The sequence below is a fragment of the Nannobrachium achirus genome, assembly GCF_963921795.1.
Source record: "Nannobrachium achirus genome assembly, chromosome: 20".
Lineage (NCBI taxonomy): Eukaryota > Metazoa > Chordata > Actinopteri > Myctophiformes > Myctophidae > Nannobrachium > Nannobrachium achirus.
In genome coordinates this window covers 41698156-41717722 of record NC_137827.1, presented here as the reverse complement: position 1 = coordinate 41717722, position 19567 = coordinate 41698156, and the positions used below count along the sequence as shown (strand labels likewise).

Below are 19567 nucleotides of genomic sequence, written 5' to 3'. Positions count from 1 at the left end.
ACCAGGGGTCCGCGGTGCGTGTCCTCGTGTCCCAGCCGCTGCTTGTGCTTCAGGACCACCGTGAGATGCATGCATCTGAACCTGGAGACAGTGCCGGCGGTCTCTCCGCAGACTACAATACTGTAAGTGTTATTCTAAAAGCCTGTGGTTCTCAGACTTTGAATTTTGAAGGTCTCCCCCTTAACTTTGACAGTGTACAAATGGAACCAGACATTTGGTTACATTTGTACACTGTCAAAGTTAGACTTGTGGGGGTCAATTTAGACCCCCAATAAGGAACTATAGAGAGTCCCTGAAATCCACTTTTGAGAACCACTGTTCTAAAGCCTGTGTGAATCTAACGGGGGTTGTGGTTGGGGACTCACACTGGGGAAACTTACTTGGGAAAGCCACTGTTGGAGACGTGCGTATGGATTTGCATCCAGAACAGGCTGCATTGCTTCATCATTTATAGTCTTGCAAAACTGCATTTTTGTTGAGATTTTGTTATAGCCTAAAAAATAAAGATAAACTTGATTGAATAGTTATACTTTATTAGAAGTTTGCATAGGAAAATGTACAGGACAGTACAAGTACACTGATACAAGGTCAACTAAAAGGATATAAGACCACAAGAAAGCTGTGTTTGCATTGGGGTCCCTTTGTAGCCTACTTGAAGTCAATTCATCTCAACATTAATCTCATTACTTTATTACGAGGGTTTTTCTTTCTTCTAATTTGCTCTTCTTTGATGTCATGTGTGCGTGACTGAAGTTGGCGCAGGACAAAGGATTTATGGCAAAAAATACAGTTTCTGCAGAAATGGACCGACATTTCATAAAGTTATGACACCTGCCTGCCAATGAGTTCAGCTGCAGCCTGCTGGGTTTTGAGGCTCAGCCTGGGACCAGGGAGCAAGCAGGTTTTTAGGTCACACAGCTGATGAACCCATGCGTGCAGGGCAGGCACATGAAGTATTCCTGCTAAAGTGTTGCAATATACCAGCAGTGCTCCAACTTTTACACTTCACGGTCTCCCTTTAACTCTGACAGTGTACAAATGGATCCAAATGGACCTGTTCGGGTCCATTTGGATCCATTTGTACACTGTCAGAGTTACAGACTTGTATGGGTCAACTTGGAACACCCCCTAAAGGAATCCAGAGGATGCACACAGTACAATGTTGATGTAACTCAAGTCAGAGAGTGTGCAAAATGTAATCAAAATGGAGCTTATAGTTGTGGTTCCATTTGGTTCCATTTTGTACACTGTCTTGAGTTACACACGGATACTAGTGGTTAATGGATTAAACACTGAGTATCTTACTGTGTGGGAACTGGGAAGGAAGCCGTAACAAGTGCAAACGTCTCCCTCTCTTGCAGGCAGGCGTCACTTAAAGACGTGCAATGAATTAGATATTCTTGGACTGCGACCGAGAGAGAGAGAGCTCAACTTTGTCAGAGCCACATTCTTTCTCTCGGGGGCTCCGCGACCGTTTAGGTGTGTTATCGTCAATTCTTCTTTGGAAAAACACTGGTTTTGAATACTGTAAAGAAGAAGAACCTGTTGCATTATGGTACCCTTGTGTCAGGTGGATGTTGGCATTCATCAACAGAGCTGTGCTTATGCATGTTGAATTGTTCTACCTTGTCCTTTAGCCTCATGGTCCCGTACACCACCCACTGATGTATAGCTGTATAACAGTCAGATATCACTCAGAGAGAAGCCTATCTTCTTTCCCTTGAAATCTGAAGAGGTATCATGGGCGCCAGACTCTAGGACAGTGGTTTTGAACCCTTTTCATGTCAAGGTAGGGGTGGGCGATATGGTGATAATTATCATGGAGACGATACAATGTCTCCACGATATGCCTTTTCAGAGATATCGTATATATCGTGATACAATTGAGGGAGCCTTGTAAAACATCCTGTTTAATCGTTAATACAGAGATTCATTGCAGAATTCAATTCAAACCTGCATTTTGATCTAAATCAGTTGTTCTCAAACTTTAAAATGTCAAGGTCTCCACTTAACTCTGATAGTATACAAATGAAACCAAATGGACCTGTAAGGGTCCATTTGGTTTCATTTGTATACTGTCAGAGTTACATACTTGTAAAGTTCAATTTAGACCTACTTTACAACATACTTGTAAAGTACAATGTCAAGTACCTTGAAAAATAACCATAAAAACCAACGTGAAAAAGAATCGTGATAAAAGCTTGGGAGAATATCGTGATATTGTATTTTTTCATATCGCCCACCCCTATGTCAAGGTCCATTATTTATTCTGCATCTGAGTCGCGGACCCATGAGAGCATAAAATGAAACCAAACGGACCCATAAGGGTCCGTTTGGTTTCATTTTTATGCTCTCAAGAGTTAAAGATGCTATAAGTGTCCATTTGGTTACCAACTTTTCATCACTTAACTGGGGACCACCTGGAAGCCCCTCAGGGACGGACCACTGGTGGTCCCCGGACCACTGGTTGAAGACCACTGCTCTAGGACTTAAATGGCATGTTTGACTTCCTATCTGGGATGAAAGGGAGGGGTATATGACCCCTGTGTCCACCACTTGTGCATGCGTCTCTGCATGTCGACAGCACTCCAACCGAGGTCACCCAGCCAAACACTTTGTCTTTTGTCACAGCCCCCAGCCAGCCAGCCGGCCTGCCTGACGGGAGTACAAAGCGTCGAAACAGAACCCGAATCGTTTAAATATGTGCCACCCTTTTTCTTTAATTGAGCCATGTGACGCTGGCTTGTGTTTCTCTCTCTCGGTGTCCATATAATGCGCGGCCTCGCACCAAAATAAAGAGCCTCATTGAGCCGGTCAGTTTGGGGCACAAAGGGCCGACTCAAAACAGCCCTGACCACAGCCCAGCCACAGGCAGCATGCTTAGAATTAGCCTTGTTCACAAACATCTGCAGGCACTGGCAAGGCCACAAGCCCTAGGAGGGACCAAGTGGTCCAGGGCAGGCCGGTCCTGACTGCCCTGCCCTGCCCAGCTTCACCCAAAGGAGCGACGGAAGGCCTCGCTTTCCCCATGCTACAGTATGGGAGTTAAAGCATCGTTTGGGGCAGCGGTTCGTTCATAGTAGGGCATTCATTTACAAAGAAAACAAAAACGCAAATAGTTAGAATGTGGAGATAAGAGGTTTCTGCCCCAGACAGCAACGCTATGTTAGTTCCATTGATCCAAGCTGGAACACAGTTGACTGATTGATCATTAAAATACACAAGAGGTCATGCATGAGAACCACTGGTTTAGGGCTGTGTTTGTGCCTTTTCTGCACATAGCCCCTCTTCTTAAACAGAATGTCTGAACGTGAAGAAGCAGGAGTCTGCTTTGTGGTCTGTCTGTAGCGGCTGATCGTATTAGGCCCCATTACACAGTAGTTTGACTGGATTAAGAACACCTCCCTACCAAAGGGAGGTGGAGGAGAGTGTGTGTAGTTAAGAGAGAGAGATGAAGCAGGGACCCCCACAACCCTTTCCTAGATTCCATAGTTTAATCGTTTGACAGCACGATCATCAGTGTATTTTGGATTCATGTCCATTTGTGTTTTCAGATGTTTAACCTTGAGCCATCACTACCTAATAAACTTGAGCTTTCACTCTGCACTTAAGGGCCCCCACAGACAAGTCTGCTCTTTTCCCCCTCTACACCAAACCTCTTTGCCGAAAATAGCCGATCTACAAGCTCACAAACGCCTCGCAGTGCGCTTGTAGATCTGCTATTTTTGGCTACAGTTCTCAGAATATGGACACTAGGGTTCAAGTGGTTAATATAAAAAGGATTGGAAGATTTGGAGGACCGCCTGTAGTAACTCTGAGGACCCCCTAGCGGTCCCGGACCCCCTGTTGAAGACCCCTGGTCTAGTAGGCACTGCTAGGCAGGAAAGTCCCCAAAACCTCTTCCTTTTGAATCGTGACCAGTTCAAAAAAATTACAATAGCTAACTAAAATTTAGATAGTTAGTTGCCGTTTTTGCATTCTCCCGTTCAAGTGAGGTTACTTCTATAATGTGTTCGGGCTTACTCTATAAAGGTGACATCAACGAGAATGCTGCTTCCTCATTGGCTAAAAGCTACTCTATAAAACTAAGGAGAGAACAATAGTGTGTTGCCTATAGCAACCACACACACCACTAATAATGATTGCATCTGCATTCTGCAGACAAAACAAGATCCAGGAGCCTTAGTTATCTTCCCCTCCCCCCTGAAGTCACTAGGTTAATTTGTGGAGATAAGCACCTCGCTGCAAGTAAGTGCTGTATTATAGGCTAGACATTGCATTCCTCCTTCTCATCTCTCCAGCTGGCAGCATGCCATGCTCTGGCTAGGAATTTCCTGCTTGACCGACCATACCATAAGAGTCAGATGTTCCACACACTACACAAGCCCCCTCAGCGCCTCCGTCAGTATGGTGTTTGGGTTTTTGTTTTAGTTTTTTTAGTTTGAGAATGATAATGAATACAAGGGAACCGGTTGCACTTCCGGGGGCCTTCCTCCAATCATCTTTTCATCTTCTTTTTGTGTCTGTGTCATATACAGCTTTCTACCAGATGGCCATGTCTTAATCAGAGACCCCTCTACTGTACTTACTTAGTAGTCACGGTTATGACATCTTACTTGACGATCAATAGTCGCTCAAATAACTAATGTGATTAACGATTTAATTGTGTTCCTGTCATTGAGCAATGGAACACATTATGAATAGAATGGAACACATTATGAATAGAAATTACATTTCTGTGACTCTGTCTTAAAAGTACGCAACAAATAAAGGTGTTAAACATCTGCCTTGAAATCAAGTTTCACAGTAAACGTTGGCGTTGTCTTCAAATCTTCCCGTGTCAGGCGTCTCTCTCTCTCTCTCTCTCTCTCTCTCTCTCTCTCCCTCTCTCTCTCCCTCTCTGCCATTTCCTCTGGGCCGGTCGAAGAAGAAAAGCTCCTGTCCCAGCAGTCCGGTCACGCACATGGGCTTTGTTCCAACAAGTGTTCTGCATGGCACTCGGACCACGAAACATGCAAACCCTTTTTTCCCTTTTTTTCCCTTTCAGTTCTAGCTGGCTTTACATTTGTTTTTCAGCTGTTCTCTCCGAGGGCTTCTCCGTTTGAGGCATGACAGTAAATTGCACTGGATCGCTGTAACAACACCGCTCAATCCCTTTTCAGGGATTTCCTAAGTTGGGAGAAATGATTACTTTCCCATTGTTAGCTCTGTTTTGCCAACAGTAATGAATCCAGCTATGGTTGACGCTTGCTCCTCTGTACTTGGAAATGGCTGCTACCACTTTCAGAGCTCGAGGAATGGCTTTAGCCCGGGAAGTGTTATGATTGTTGCATTTTAATGGTGCCCCCATGACATGTACCCTAATATGCCATTCGCCATAACCATATTTACCTGTCTTTGCGTCGCTTCTTACCCTTGGTGTAGTTTTGAAATACAAGTTATTATGACCGCGGTGCCTTGAGCGAGCTTTCACATTGGCACACCAGGCATAAATTTGTTTCAGCATTGTGAAAGTGTAGCCTTTATTGCAAACATATGACAAGCTCCATGGCAACGGGGAGTATGCCAGCTGTAAATGTGTCAATGTACTGCCTCATAAAGTGGCTTGTTGAAGCCTCCTTTTTTTCTAGCTTCTTGATGTGTGTAGTCTTTGGTACTCAAGCGCATTGTGTCATTTGTATTATTCGTGTGGCCTCTTGCGCAATCACTCTGGTGAAAGTGGTACTTAAGTGCCATTGTTTATAAAGCGTTAGTGTGAAACTACATTCATATTATAGCTATTAATATCCTGTTTAAAGTTGATCTTTTCCCCATGAGCCAAAGGCTTTCAAGATGTGCATTAATAGTTTGTTTATTGGGCCTGCCCTCCATTGATTTTTCTGTGGGGTTCTAAATTAAGTCCAAAGGTTGCCCCAGATGATACAAATAATCTGGTGGATGGGGGTTGGGGGATGACTCTGAGTTGACTATGAGGCAGAGCTCTGCTCACTAATAGTCATAATTTGCAGATACGTTTACGAGGCACCCTCCCTAAGCGGAGTTCTTTGAGGCCAGAAAGGTCAATTACTCGGTGGTCGGCCACGGGCCACATCTCTCTTACGTTAGCGCCTCATTTTCTTCCCCCTTTTCTGTCTTTTTGGGTCACTCATGGCCACCGCCGATGGCTTGGTCAGACTGAGTGACTGCGTGAGTGAGTGAGTCAGGGAGGGGAAAGAGGAGTTCCATTGTGTGGAATTTGCTGCAGTCAGGCTTTGTGAGGCGCTGGGTCTCTGCAGCATTATGGAATGCAAAGCGCTGAAATCCCCAAAGCTTTGCTCATTTGCACTGGGAGATTGGGCCGAAGATAGTTGTTGAAAGGAACACCCGTTGGCCCCTTGTCTTCCTGTGGCTCTTTGACAGGAGGCCAGCTGGTGAATTTTGGTGGAATATGTTGTTAAAGATTGCCTTTCACATTTTGTTCCTGATAAGTCGTGTTCCTGAATGATGGAGTCCATAGGTTGTTGGAATTCACAGATTGACCTACTTCTTCAGCAAGCGTGACCATGTCAACTCGGTAAACTCTTTATTGAAGACCAGTGAGGAGAAATGGACCACATGCCCAAACATACTGTAACCCTTAATTACCCAGTGGGGGTTGAGCAATGAGACTTTACAGCTGCAGATAGGATCTTTATGACACTTTGGGAATTTGGATAAATGCTGAAAGGACATCTCACAAGACTCAAGTTTTAACCGCAAACCCTAGTATCCCTATTTATTTATTTCGCAAAAATAGAACATCTACAAGCTCACAGCGCATTGCAAGGGTGAGTTTGTAGTTCAGCTAGTTTTCGGCAAAGAGATTTGTTGTCATTCTAAACAAAACAATTGGGATTCTGGTCATTGCGACCGTAGGTCGCATTTACTACCAAAACCTCCACCGGCTGTCTGTGAGTGAGTCAGTCAGTCCGTCACACTTTTGCCCTGCTCATATCTCCACAACCGTTGCCCCCATCCATGCCAAATTTTGCACACACACTCCTTGACTGCCAAACTACAACCTCCAAGGACCCCCGGAGCCCCAGGGACCCCCAGGTCCCTGGGGGACCCCCAGATGTAAAAAATGACCAAATGTGCAAAAATGACCAAATGACCACCCCAACGGGGCTGCTCACGGGGCTCACCGACTCCTGGTGCTCCAGAACGGATGCAAAAGTGGTGGCGCCCCCAGTGGAGGACCCCCTGCCACTGCAGCGCACATAAAATGCCGTAACTCGGGCTAGGAGCGTCCGGGAGAGCCGGGGCCGGTACCTATTCGTCCGCCAAGGCAACACGGAGACCCCACCCCTCATTTCTCACATGGCCCTATTCTAGCGCCACCTTCAGGCCGATTTTTAAAACACATTTTTGGACACTGCTCCTACAGTTTTTGCCCTAAAATCACGAATATCACTACACAGCATGTCTACACTCATGTCATCAACATGGATCAGGAAGATTTTGGAAAAACACATTTTTGCCCTATTTGTGGAGATAAGCCACCTACGGTCGCTTATCTCCCGATTAGGGAGTCTTACTGGTCTTATAGTGATTTCTGTGTCATACTCTTTCGACTCTCAACTGTGCATCCCTGGCAGTGATATGACAACAAGGCCCTTTTCTCTCCTTAATTTTATCACAATATGAAGTTCTTCTCGCTCGCGTTCAGTAGCTCTTTCTCAGTATATTGAATGAGAGTCAGTCCCTCTTTTATAATCTTTCTTTTTGTTTTAACCCATTTAGAACGGGTACACATTATTATCATTATTTTATGCTTTAACTATTGAAAAATATCAGATATACAAGCTCACAGCGCGGCACCGAGTGCCGCGCTGCGAGCTTGTAGATCTGCTATTTTTGAAAAATCGTGAAAATTAGAATTTTGACCCGATTCTATAAGTGTCTTTTGAATCCTTCTAAGGTTTTTTGAAAAACCCTATGTTTCTATGTCAGCAATCTGGCCAGCCATTGTCAAAGAAAAGGTCCTTTTCACTTAAAAATGTAAAAATACATATAATCAAAGATTTGCACACATTTTCACGACTTTAAAAAAATAGCAGGTTTACAAGCTCGCAGCGCGGCACTCGGTGCCGCGCTGTGAGCTTGTATATCTGCTATTTTTCACTGGTTAAAGCATTCAATAATTCTAGGCCTAAATGTTAATATCCAGCCTGTTAAAGTTGCAATGGCCCTCAGCTCCATAATACCATTCCAACTCCTTCAGCTTCATGGGGGTTTTGATAGGCTCACACACTGCGCACTGGCGCTCCCCTGTCAACAAACACAAAAAATCCTCGTCTTTGTCCTTCTAGATGACTATTTGCAACGATCGACCGCAGCCATGTTTGGAGATCCAGATCCACCGTTCTTCCTCCGGGAAACCGAGCGTCGGGGAGCCATCCGTGTTCTTGTTTAACTAAGAATGACTCACGAAACGCCTGAGAGTCCTTGGCAAGACCGTTCGGGGGCATGTGTCACACGGCCAAACAGTCCCCTTAACTAGAGAGAGGGAGAGAGAGAGAGAGTTCACACATGGCACTCAGATGCTAGCTATGAGCCACTCCTGACAGAGGCTCATGCAAGAATCTGCTGAAAAACACATTTGTACAGTTACATTTGTACAACTTAAGCTCATTTGACAGTGAGCCTAAATTGTGGTGTTTTCACTATCAATAAACTGAGGCATACACATTGTTGTGTACAGTAAATAGCATTATGTCCACTGTTCATGTTATGTACAGTATATGCTTCACATTTCTGCAGCGTGTTAGCAACGGCAAGCTTTTTAAAACGGCATGTCATTTTTGCTTTGAATTGCACGTTCCAAAACAACTGCTCTCCGTCCCGGTTGTTTTGGATGTGAAGTTGACTAGCCATGTGTCATTTTGAAATCACCGCCCATATGATAAATGGTCTGCATGTTTCCTTGCAGTTTGCATTACATTCACACACCGACGGTAGAGGCAGAGGCCCCCACTTGCTCACTTGGAGCAGGTAGGGGTTCAGTATCTTGCTCAGGGACACTTCCAACTAGGGATGGGACGATATGAAAATTTCATATCACGATTATTGTGACAAAAGAAATCGCGATTAACAATATTATCGCGATAATCAAAATCCATTATTCTGGGGCGGAACATTTTGGCAAATACATTTGATAGAGTGAAAAAAAGACTATCAAGTACATATATTATAAGTACCTTTTACCAATTATAGAGGGTTTAAGTGGTACCGGATATGCAGCTTGGCAAATAAAAGGTGAATTGATCCCAGTGCATGACGGAGGACGATATCACGATAAATTAAATCTCCACGATACGATTATTGTGAGTGTTTTTCATCGCGATAAATGATAATATATCGCTTATCGTCCCATTCCTACTTCCAAACACAACAATGTCCAGAGGAGTTGGGAATCGAACCGGGGACCTCTGGGCTTTCCAGACAGCCACCGGTCCGTGCCCCCTGAGCCAGTGGTATCAGACGGCTGGCTTCTTATCGTTCCGGCCATTTGCTCGATGGAATTTCCCGTGTGGAATCATTAAGAGCGGCTGGGCAGCCAGCCTCGCAGAGCGCACAACACAGTGGCTGTATCCTGTTCCCAAGTAGTGTCATGGACATTGTCCTGCTGTGTCAGCTCCCTCGTGCATGTTTGGAAACTACTGTCTGTCTAGAACAGTAGTACTAAGGCCGCGACTCCCCAAAATAATCATATTTTAAATGGGGACCCCCCCCACCCTGACGAGCACTAAGAGTTGAGGCATTACATTTTGTATAACACTGTTCTATTGTGAAAATAGCAGATCCACATGCTCACGACGCCTCGCGTTGTGAGCATGTAGAGCGGCTATTTTCACAATTTCTTCCTCAAATATTTGACGATATGGCCAATGTTAATCTTTTTATTTTACAGGTATTGGAGGCCTTACATTACTTTAGAAATGTGCAGATACCCTCTATAATCTTAAACTTTATGTTGGTTTGTTTACTGTTGAGTGAGAAAACAATGTTGCACATTAAGTTAATCATCTGTGGACCCCACAAAATAATTTGGGGACCGACCCGCAGGTTGAGAACCAGTGGTCTAGAAGACCTGGAGCACTCTTAATAGGGTCCCTATTCTGGGCATGTCATAAGTAAGGGAACATTCACTGAAAATAGAAGAAAGTCTCTTCATTGAAGATACTTGGTTGTAGAGTGAGGGGGAAAAAAGGACTGTACCAAGTATTTAGACCCCTGGATGACCACCGGTCAATGAAGTAATAATAGCGTGTAAGTGGTTAAAACATAAACTGTAAAGTGCAACCTCCCAAGACGATACCAGATGAACTCTCTAAATGCAAGCCAAGGTTCAGACGAGAGCCGGCCTCTGTTGTGAAGTAAGACGACTTAAAGCACCTTCAGTCAGTCGTCAAGCATGTGGAAAAGTCGTTAGCAGAGCTGTTGTTGACAGACAGGAGACAGACACACACTCACACACACACTCGCTCACTCACACGTGGACACTTATCATTTATGATGGCTTATTATGTCAATATGTCAGTCCTTTTGTGTACATGCACAGCTGACAAAGATATCAGTCCAGTAAGGCCCTTCATAATAATGATGCGGTATAGCTTCACTTTTGGCAAGAAAAGCAGTATCCTTACAATTATGTGTTTAACATAATTCCACTCCATGTTCTCTATCAAGGACTATTACACATCCAAATTGTGGGTCTGTAAAATATTAGGGATGTGGAAGAGCTGAATGCAGAGCGACGTGACCCATCTGTCTCGTGTCTCAGAACCTGTCAGTGCCACCGTGGTAAGGTTAATATTGTTGGAGACTCATTGACCCGATAAGTTGTGTTAATCCAGGCACACAGCTGTGTTGTCCCTGCATCTGCCCAGTCCACTCTCTGGGCTGTTTATCTCAGACTAAAACCCACAGACAACCCACTAATATGGAGAGGTTAAACGTTCTTTTTTTTAAGAAGTAGAGAGCTCTTTTTTTCTTTCTTTTTCATATGATTATTTACCGTTGTTCCCTATTGAGCTTGGCACATTTCCTGGGGCAAGCTGCCCAGATCACACATGTCACACGTGTCTTCTCATTCTTTCACTCTCAAAAAGCGCCTGCAATGTTGTGCATTTGAAACTACATTGGATTGCACATCATGGGGTGATCACTGTTGCCTCCTGTGAATTGTTTTATTTTTATTTTTGTTTATTTTCTGTTTATTTCGTTGCTGAGTGAGGTCAACCGACAAAGTGACGTGAGTGAGATTAAAAAACCTGGGTGAAATGTGCCAATCTCAACAGGAAACAACGGCATGCTCAATATCAGTTCATTTCTGTGTCTTATTTCCCCTCACAATTTTAATCACGTAAAGGTGTAGTTCACTTTAAAACATTTCTGCTGTCATTTTAATGTCTTCTTGGGATTTAGTGTGCACCCTTGACAGTTATTTTTTTAAGATAACATTCTTTCTTATGAACCCATTGTAACTTCAGACTGTTGGACTCATTGAAAGGACCCTGCTAGATATTGTCCATCTAATGTGCCAGTGGGCTGTGCTTTTTCAAAAGAAATCATAATGAAAAACATAATTGAAAAAACATGGGCCCCTCACATAGGACAGTCACCAGAACCAAGGATGTTTTATTGAGTCTAACATAGTTAAAATTGAGTTTGAAGTCGCAATGTTTTTCTTTTAATAGGAGGTGTGTCTGATGAAATGAACATCAATAGATAAATATTGAATCAAGCAACTTAAAAAAAAAAAAATAAATAGAAAACACTCTGGGGTGCACACAAATGACCCAGAAGTATTTTTAAAGTGAAACACACCCTTTAATCCCTATACTCAGTTGACTGAATATCTTCCAAGTACTTGCTGATGTAATGTACTGTACAAGCTCACAACACTTTATATGGTTAATGGTTGTTGGGCTAGTCTGTCATTGTTCAACCCCTATCCTGATCAGCTTGGTACACATTACATACAGTCTTACCCTGTTGTGTGGGTCGATGGAAGGAAAGTTTCTTTGTTTTCAAGCAGAATTCATGTGAAATGAAACCCCTGTTTTTTCCCCTGTTTTTGTGATGGTTTCTTTCATTACTTGGTACTACTTGAGAGTTGTGTTGTTGCTGTTCATCTAGGTGAGAACAGAGAACAGGAATAAACTGTTGGGAGTATCTTTTCCGCACAACTGTTTTGATTTGCGTTGCTGATAGCTTCAGTTGGCACAGCGCCGTCGGAGCACAGCATTATTGTGAGTTTGTCTGTGACTTCCGGAGCGAATGGCACAGAATGTTCGTCAGTCTGCGCCGACTTTGTTTCTGGCGGGGCAAAACCTCGACAACCTCCGGTTGCTGAATGAAGCCTTCGCTGAGGAATCTCGAACGAATGTGCCAATAGAGCTAGCGAGTTGTCTGCTGGCGGACAGCCATGCTTGTTACTGTTTTTTCCTGCGGCGTGACTCATTCTATTCCCAAAGCAGTCTGTCACTAGCCGATGACAAACCACAGTGGAACAGCTGATTTTAGACTATAGAGTCATTGACTGCCTGGGAGTGCTTCTTCCCCAGAAGTGCTTACCACAAAATCTACTTTGCTTACCAGTGCAGATCATTTAATTTAGTTTTGTCCTTAAATCTCTTTACACCGAAGAGAACACAGTGCAAATAACCACAGTCAAGTTCAAGGCAAATTGTGCCATGACCTTATTTAGCCTACTCTCTGAGAGGAGAAATGTCTATTCAGTGCAAGCTGCAAGAGTAAGGCTGTTGGAGGCACACACGCACGCACGCACGCACGCACGCACGCACACACCTCCTTCATCAAACAGCAGTCAGTAGTGTGGGCAGTGTGCTGCAAAAACCATTTGGACCCACCTGGCAAACATATCCGATCGATGTCTATCATTGTAATCACAGGCATAGTAATCTATCCAAGTATCAATTTCCAACATACGGGTGGATACGCTTTCAGTGTAGAGTGTGTTTCACTGTGCAAGGTAACATACTTTGAAGAATGTAAAGACCATATGGCCCCCTTTAATCACTAGATTATTAACCCCTTTAGCATATCGGGTGGAAACCTCATACTGTATGTCCAAAACTTTTCACTTTTCACGATTCAAAAACGGCAAATGCAGCAGATCTACACGCTCGAAACGTGGCGCGATTGCGTATCTGCTGCTTTTGTATGACGTGTGTAGAATGTAATAAATGTATGAAAGTAGGGGCGTTCATTTATAGAAAAATTAAACACAAAAAGTTGTGTTTTTTGCCCGAAAGCAATCCATTTACCATCCATCCATCCATACACACACACACACACACACTCTTTACCTCTTTATCATCATGTCTGACTCTGTACTTTAGTGAGGTACTGCCTGAAGCAGCATGTACAGAAGTGAACCCCTCCCCCCTCCAGGAACTGGAGGCGGGTACTGTACTGTACTGTAGGTACGACGGCCCCTGCCTCTGCATGCCCTGGCAGTGCACTGACTCTGCTCCCTGCTGCAATGCACGCTGCCTTCAGTTCAGAAACGTGTATTCCTAACCGCACAGACTGCACGTCTCTCCTTACCTGCGGTCCTTTTTGGACTGTCCATTGAACCCTAACCCATCCCTGGGTGTGACATAGAATACAATACATTCTCCATTAAGTTGGTATGCAAGCTAGGGCTGGGCAATTAACAAAAAAAAAATATTGAAACAGACTCAAACATATTTGCTTATATTTAATGTATATATTGTTTTTATAACTGACTAAATTGGTTAACCAAGAAGACCTGTGTTTATACTTCATTGTACAAAAATAGCGAGCCCATATTTACAGTACAGATCTTGTCAGAGAGCTTTGGCAAGAGGGCCTTGCCCAAGCTTGATTGCCACTAATCTTAAAATGTAATCGTGAGGACTTTATGTTGGTTTTTGAAAGCCCCAGTAGCGTATGAGCTGATCCTTTTTGATTCACGGTCAGATATGTAGTCATTTCCTCTTGATTGCTAACCTTAATATCGGCTGGAAACGAAATGTCAAGCTGTAACTTTTCAGGACTCAAATTAAAAAAATGCCAAAAGTCGCAGATCGACAAGCTGAAAACGCATCGCTTCGTGCCACATTTCGAGCTTGTGGCTCTGCCAGGGTTACGAACATTTTTAATTAATTCAATTAAATGAATTCCCTTAATTTTAATTCACTCTTATTTTTGCCCTCAACAAGTTGCTTAAACAAACACAAACACGAAAGTATAGTTTGTAAAGTGCTGTAGGAAACCCTGTATGCTACTTTTGATGCTTTTGTGTGAAAAATACAAAAAGTCTGCATATAGAGATAAGAGGTTTCTGCCCGACAGTAACGACATTAAGAACCTAATGGAATGTAAGCTGCCACCTACACATACACACACTATGTACAAAATGTAACCACACAGACCTGTAAGGCTTTATATCTTTGTGAGATATAAACTAACAAGTCTATATATACAGTGTATACATAACCAGTGTGCACTGTGTATAACAGTGGTCTTCAACGTTTTCAGGCCAGGGACTCCTTAGCTGAGAGAGAGATGAAGCAGGGACAACCGTATAGTTTCATTGTTTGATAGCACAATCATCAGTGTATGTTGGATTCATGTCAATTTGTGTTTTCAGATATTTAACCACTTGAACTCTCAATGCCTAATAAACTTGACCTTTCACTCTGTACTTGGTTTGCTCTTTTCCCCCTCTACACCAAACCTCTTTGCCAAATATAGAAGATCTACAAGCTTGTAGATCTTCTATTTTTGGCTAACTTTCTCCGAATATGGACATTAGGGTTCAAGTGGTTCATATAAAAAAACATATATACTGTATATATCACTCAAAGATTTAGAGGACCCCCTTTAGTAAATCTGAGGACCCCCTAGGGGTCCCGGACCCCCTGTTGAAAACCCCTGTTGTATAATGTCACATTTAGTTCCAGGCTCCGTAATAAGTGTGTCAGTTTCAGGAAGGGTGTCTGCCACAGACGCCGGCCTCCCTCGCAAGCTTAGCCTATATGAAAGGAAGTGAGCGTATGAAAAAGCTGGGCTCCCCATGATTGGATCCATATGCGACGGCTTTTACAGAGCGAGTGACCCATAAACATTTCACTCGCTATGAAATCAGTTCACTTTGTTTGGCTCGGTTTCCTTTTCTTCGCAGAAACATGAGAAAGCAAAAAAACGCAGGAATGTATAGTTGGGTGTTTCGGGGGCATTTATTTTTTTCTTTTTCTTTTTTCTTTAACCCATTTAGAACGGGTACACTACACATTATTGTGTATCATTATTTTATGCTTTAACTATTGAAAAATAGCAGATATACAAGCTCACAGCGGTGCCGCGCTGCGAGCTTGTAGATCTGCTATTTTTGTAAAAATCGTGAAAATTAGAATTTTGACCCGATTCTATAAGTGTCTTTTGAATCCTTCTAAGATTTTTTTAAAAACCTATGTTTCTATGTCAGCAATCTGGCCAGCCATCGTCAAAGAAAAGGTCCTTTTCACTTACATGTAACTGGAGCTCAGTTAGTCTGTTCTTGAGAGACTACTATGTCAGTGATTCTCAAACCTTTTCATGTGAACCCTAACCCCAGAATGATATTTATATTTCAAAATATTTGTTCCAGGGACCACCCAGAAGCAAAATTTGAGTTACAAACGTTCGCTTTGAAAATACATATTCAAAGATTTGCACACATTTTCGTGACTTTTTCAAAAATAGCAGATCTACAAGCTCGCAGCGCGGCACTCGGTGCCGCGCTGTGAGCTTGTATATCTGCTATTTTTCACTGGTTAAAGCATTCAATAATTCTAGGCCTAAATGGGTTAAAATTTGGCTCCAGTCCTTATTGTGTATGCAGTCACTAGGCGACATGAACACAAAGCTTATGGATATAAAAGAGATGAATTAGATTCTGCACGCTCGGGATTGATTTCACTGACTGCACAGGCGGCTGTCAAGCATTGCCAATGTTGAAAAGAGTAAAGATGGCGAAAGACGTCTTTTTTTATTATGTTTATCCACCCACTCGGATCCCACACAATAATTTTGTGGAAATCGAAATTAAGTTCGTCACAACTCGTTGACAGCCTTGCATAATCAATGAAGGATGTTTGCGTTCTTCTGTGACCCAGTATGGTTCAGTATTTGTTTTTTTATGGTCAGCGCGGGGCTTCGGAACTTTCTGCCACACACTGCTGTCGGTTAGAGTTGGTTGGAGAAACCTCGCTGTAGAGCAGTGGTTCTCAAAGTTGATTCCAGGGAGACTCTGGGTTCCTTTTAGGGGGGAAGCCTTACAAGTCTGTAACTCAGACGGTCTACAGATGGAACCAAATGGACCCCAACAGGTCCATTTTGGTGTGGTGGTAAAAGTATTCATTGTGCACAATGTCCCATTTCACAAGTTCAAAATGTATAAACATCTTTTGAAAATTGCAAATCTACAAGCTCACAATGCGTCGCATCGTGATGCATTGTGTCGAAATGGCCGAAATGTATATAGGGCTGAAGTGGTTGATGTGTGTTTTGTAATTCAAAATCTACAAAATAACTAGTAAATGTTTTCAATGTTTTCAAATAATTGTAGTGGAGTAGAAGTACAATATTTGCCTCAGATATATGTAGAGGAGTAGAAGCAAAAGTATAACCCTAACCCTAAGTACAGCACTTGAGAAAACGTACTTAGTTACTTTACACCACTGATTTGGTTCCATTTGTATACCGTCAAGAGTTAAGGGGAGACCTTGAAATGAAAAGCTTTGAGAAGCACTGCTGTCCAGTGGTTCCCTCTCTCCCCCAGTGCAGTGATAAAACCTCTCCTCCTCGTGGCTCCCTGATCTTGTTTCTGTGGTTAAGGAGAAGCTTTCCCCACACTGTGGTCTCCCGGTGTCATGCTGGGTCAGATGCCGGTCAGCTCGTTACAGTTTGTTTGTGGCTCATTGCACCACAAGTCGCCGTTTATCGAGGAGGGAATGACCATAGATGGTCCGCAGCATTTCTGGTCCAGCATAGATGTTTACATGGTGGGCAGTCATTTAGGGAATTCCGCCGAGCAAAAGTCAGAGATAAAAAGTTGTCTTGAACGCAAAACAATCTCAGGCTTTTGGACTCTCTCGTGTGAATAGTTAGCTCCACTTAGTTTTTCTTTTTTTCTTTTTGTCTTGTTTTGTCTCTATGTCTTGTGAAAACATGCTTAACAAATGGCACGGATGAAAGTGAAATTAAAAGCTAACCACTTAAACCCTATATACTTAGTTGAAATCCCCCAGGGGTCTATACCAGGCCCCCTCCTTTTTCCCCTCTACACCAAATATCTTCGCCGAGAATAGCCAATGTACAACAAGCTCAAAACGTGTCGCAACACCGCAAACTGTGAGCTTGTGTCAGTCTTGTAAATTTTTGGGGGAATGTTCACCCCCAGATTTGGGATGCTATAGAGTTCAAGTGACAGAGTTCTTTCGGAAACGCACCGATGTTTTAACCCATTTAGAACGGGTACACATTTTGTGTATCGTTATTTTATGCTTTAACTATTGAAAAATAGCAGATATACAAGCTCACAGCGCGGCACCGAGTGCCGCGCTGCAAGCTTGTAGATCTGCTATTTTTTTTAAATCGTGCCGCGCTGTGAACTTGTATATCTGCTATTTTTCACCGGTTAAAGCATTCAATAATTCTAGGCCTAAATGGGTTAAGGTCTCCAGTCCGCGTGGTTAAAGCCTCATGGGTCTAAGAATGATTTAACGTTGCCAAGTTACCAGGGCTTATTGCTGTATTATTCCAAACAAAGCTTGTTAGCTCGTCACCTAAGTCCCACAAGCCTATCATGATGACATGCTAAGTCATTTGCCGATTGACTGAGAGTGATTAGAGTCATGTAAAGTCATATCGTACGCCATTACGCAGGCTAGCTCTCAGTAAGGCAGCGCAGGAAGAGTGATGCTAAAACCCGCCGACTGCCCCAAAGAGCCTCTTAATTGTTATCTTAAGCGTAATTATTACATAAATGTACCTCCATGATTAAAGCTTGATAAATGGCATTCTTGCTAGATGAGTAATGTGTGCAATTATCACTCCTGATTGTTACCGTATGATGGCTGTACTGTGTGGACTAAAGTTCCCACAGTAGATTAGTATAGTATACTGTAGTGGCAGCAGTGGCTGCATGGGAATCTGAAGGTTCCCGGTTTGATCCTCCTGTGGTAGTGTGGATGTGTCCTTGAGCAAGACACTGAGTGAAGCGTTGAGCAGGTTGCCGCTTTGCATGGTTTCCTCCGCAGTGAAGGTGTTTGTGACTGAGTGAACGCAGTGCACATTGTTCTAACACACTTTGGATAAAGGTGCTACAGTATATAAATGCACCGTTTAGCATTTATCACCCTTTATACAAATAACTGGAAAACCATCTGATTGAGATTCCCACGACTGAGTCCAGGACAGGGTTTTTATTTATTTGTATGACTATTTTAAACCATTAAATGAAACTCACACTCTTTGAAACTGTTCATTCTTTGAAACTGTCCATTTTCTCCTCTTCCCCACAGAGACCTGAGGTTCAACAAAATCAAGGATTTACAACCTGGTTCCTTCAGACGACTAAAAAACCTCAACACACTGTAAGTCTGCTTTTCTGGCTCAGGCCCTATACTGTAGTACGGTGGTTCCCAAACCTTTTAGCTCGAGACCCAAAAGAAAAATTACACGTTTGCCCGCGACCCAAACTAGTGAATATATCTACAGGCTTGTAGGTCGGCTATTTTCTTTATTTATTAAACATTTATTTTCAAATGTATGGAATTCCTTAGATTATTCTTTGATTTCTTCATGAAAATAGTAAATACAGGAACAATCATGGTATTTGTTTTTAATTCATGAAAGATTTTGCTTTTTTGGGAATGTTTCCGAAAATGTTTTGAAATTACCGGTATTATATTCAAAACAAAATGTGGGGATGAAGGGACCCATTAAAAGTGAGTCCCGACCCAGTGTGTGGGAACCACTGCTATATAGTAGTATTTCCTGAGTTTACGTTCATGCATCCTGCTGTGAAACACCAATCATTCCGGGCTCTGTAAAATACATAATGTTGAATGTTCAAAGCAACAGCGAGACTCCACTCTGAAGGGATAGACCCTGTTGCCTTGAAATCACAAGCTAGAGCAGTGAGGAGCTTGTAGGTCAGCGATTTTTCACAATATATCGTATTGTGGAACCGAGTGAAAATAAATGTAGTGCCTTAGCTCCTGCAATTCCACGTGCTTGTCAGGGGGGGGGGGGGTTCCCCGCTTCAAATATGATTATTTTGGGGGGTCCCCACTCCCCAGTAGGGCATTCACCAAATATTCGAATATCAAAGTCACTATTCGACGTTGTTCACCGAAGTCGAATATTCGCTTATTTTTATTTTTTATTGTTTTCTCTTAAAAAATATATAGTTTACAAAGCTTGGCTAGATAAGAAGTCATAAGAATGAGTTGTCAATGCCCCTGGTGGATGAATTTGTTAATGCTCTATACCAGGGCTTCTCAAA

At 42.9% G+C, this 19567-nt stretch overlaps 1 protein-coding gene across 1 annotated transcript in view; it reads left to right on the top strand.

Moving 5' to 3' along the window:
- Positions 1 to 2: 2 nt before the first annotated feature.
- pxdn (peroxidasin) overlaps positions 3 to 19567 on the top strand; it is a 131331-nt gene continuing 111766 nt past the window's right edge. The window contains exons 1-2 of the mRNA XM_080750606.1: positions 3 to 122; positions 18582 to 18653. Of these exons, the coding sequence (XP_080606732.1) occupies positions 70 to 122; positions 18582 to 18653 (125 nt within the window). The 5' untranslated portion in view covers positions 3 to 69. The remainder of the gene's footprint in view (positions 123 to 18581; positions 18654 to 19567) is intronic.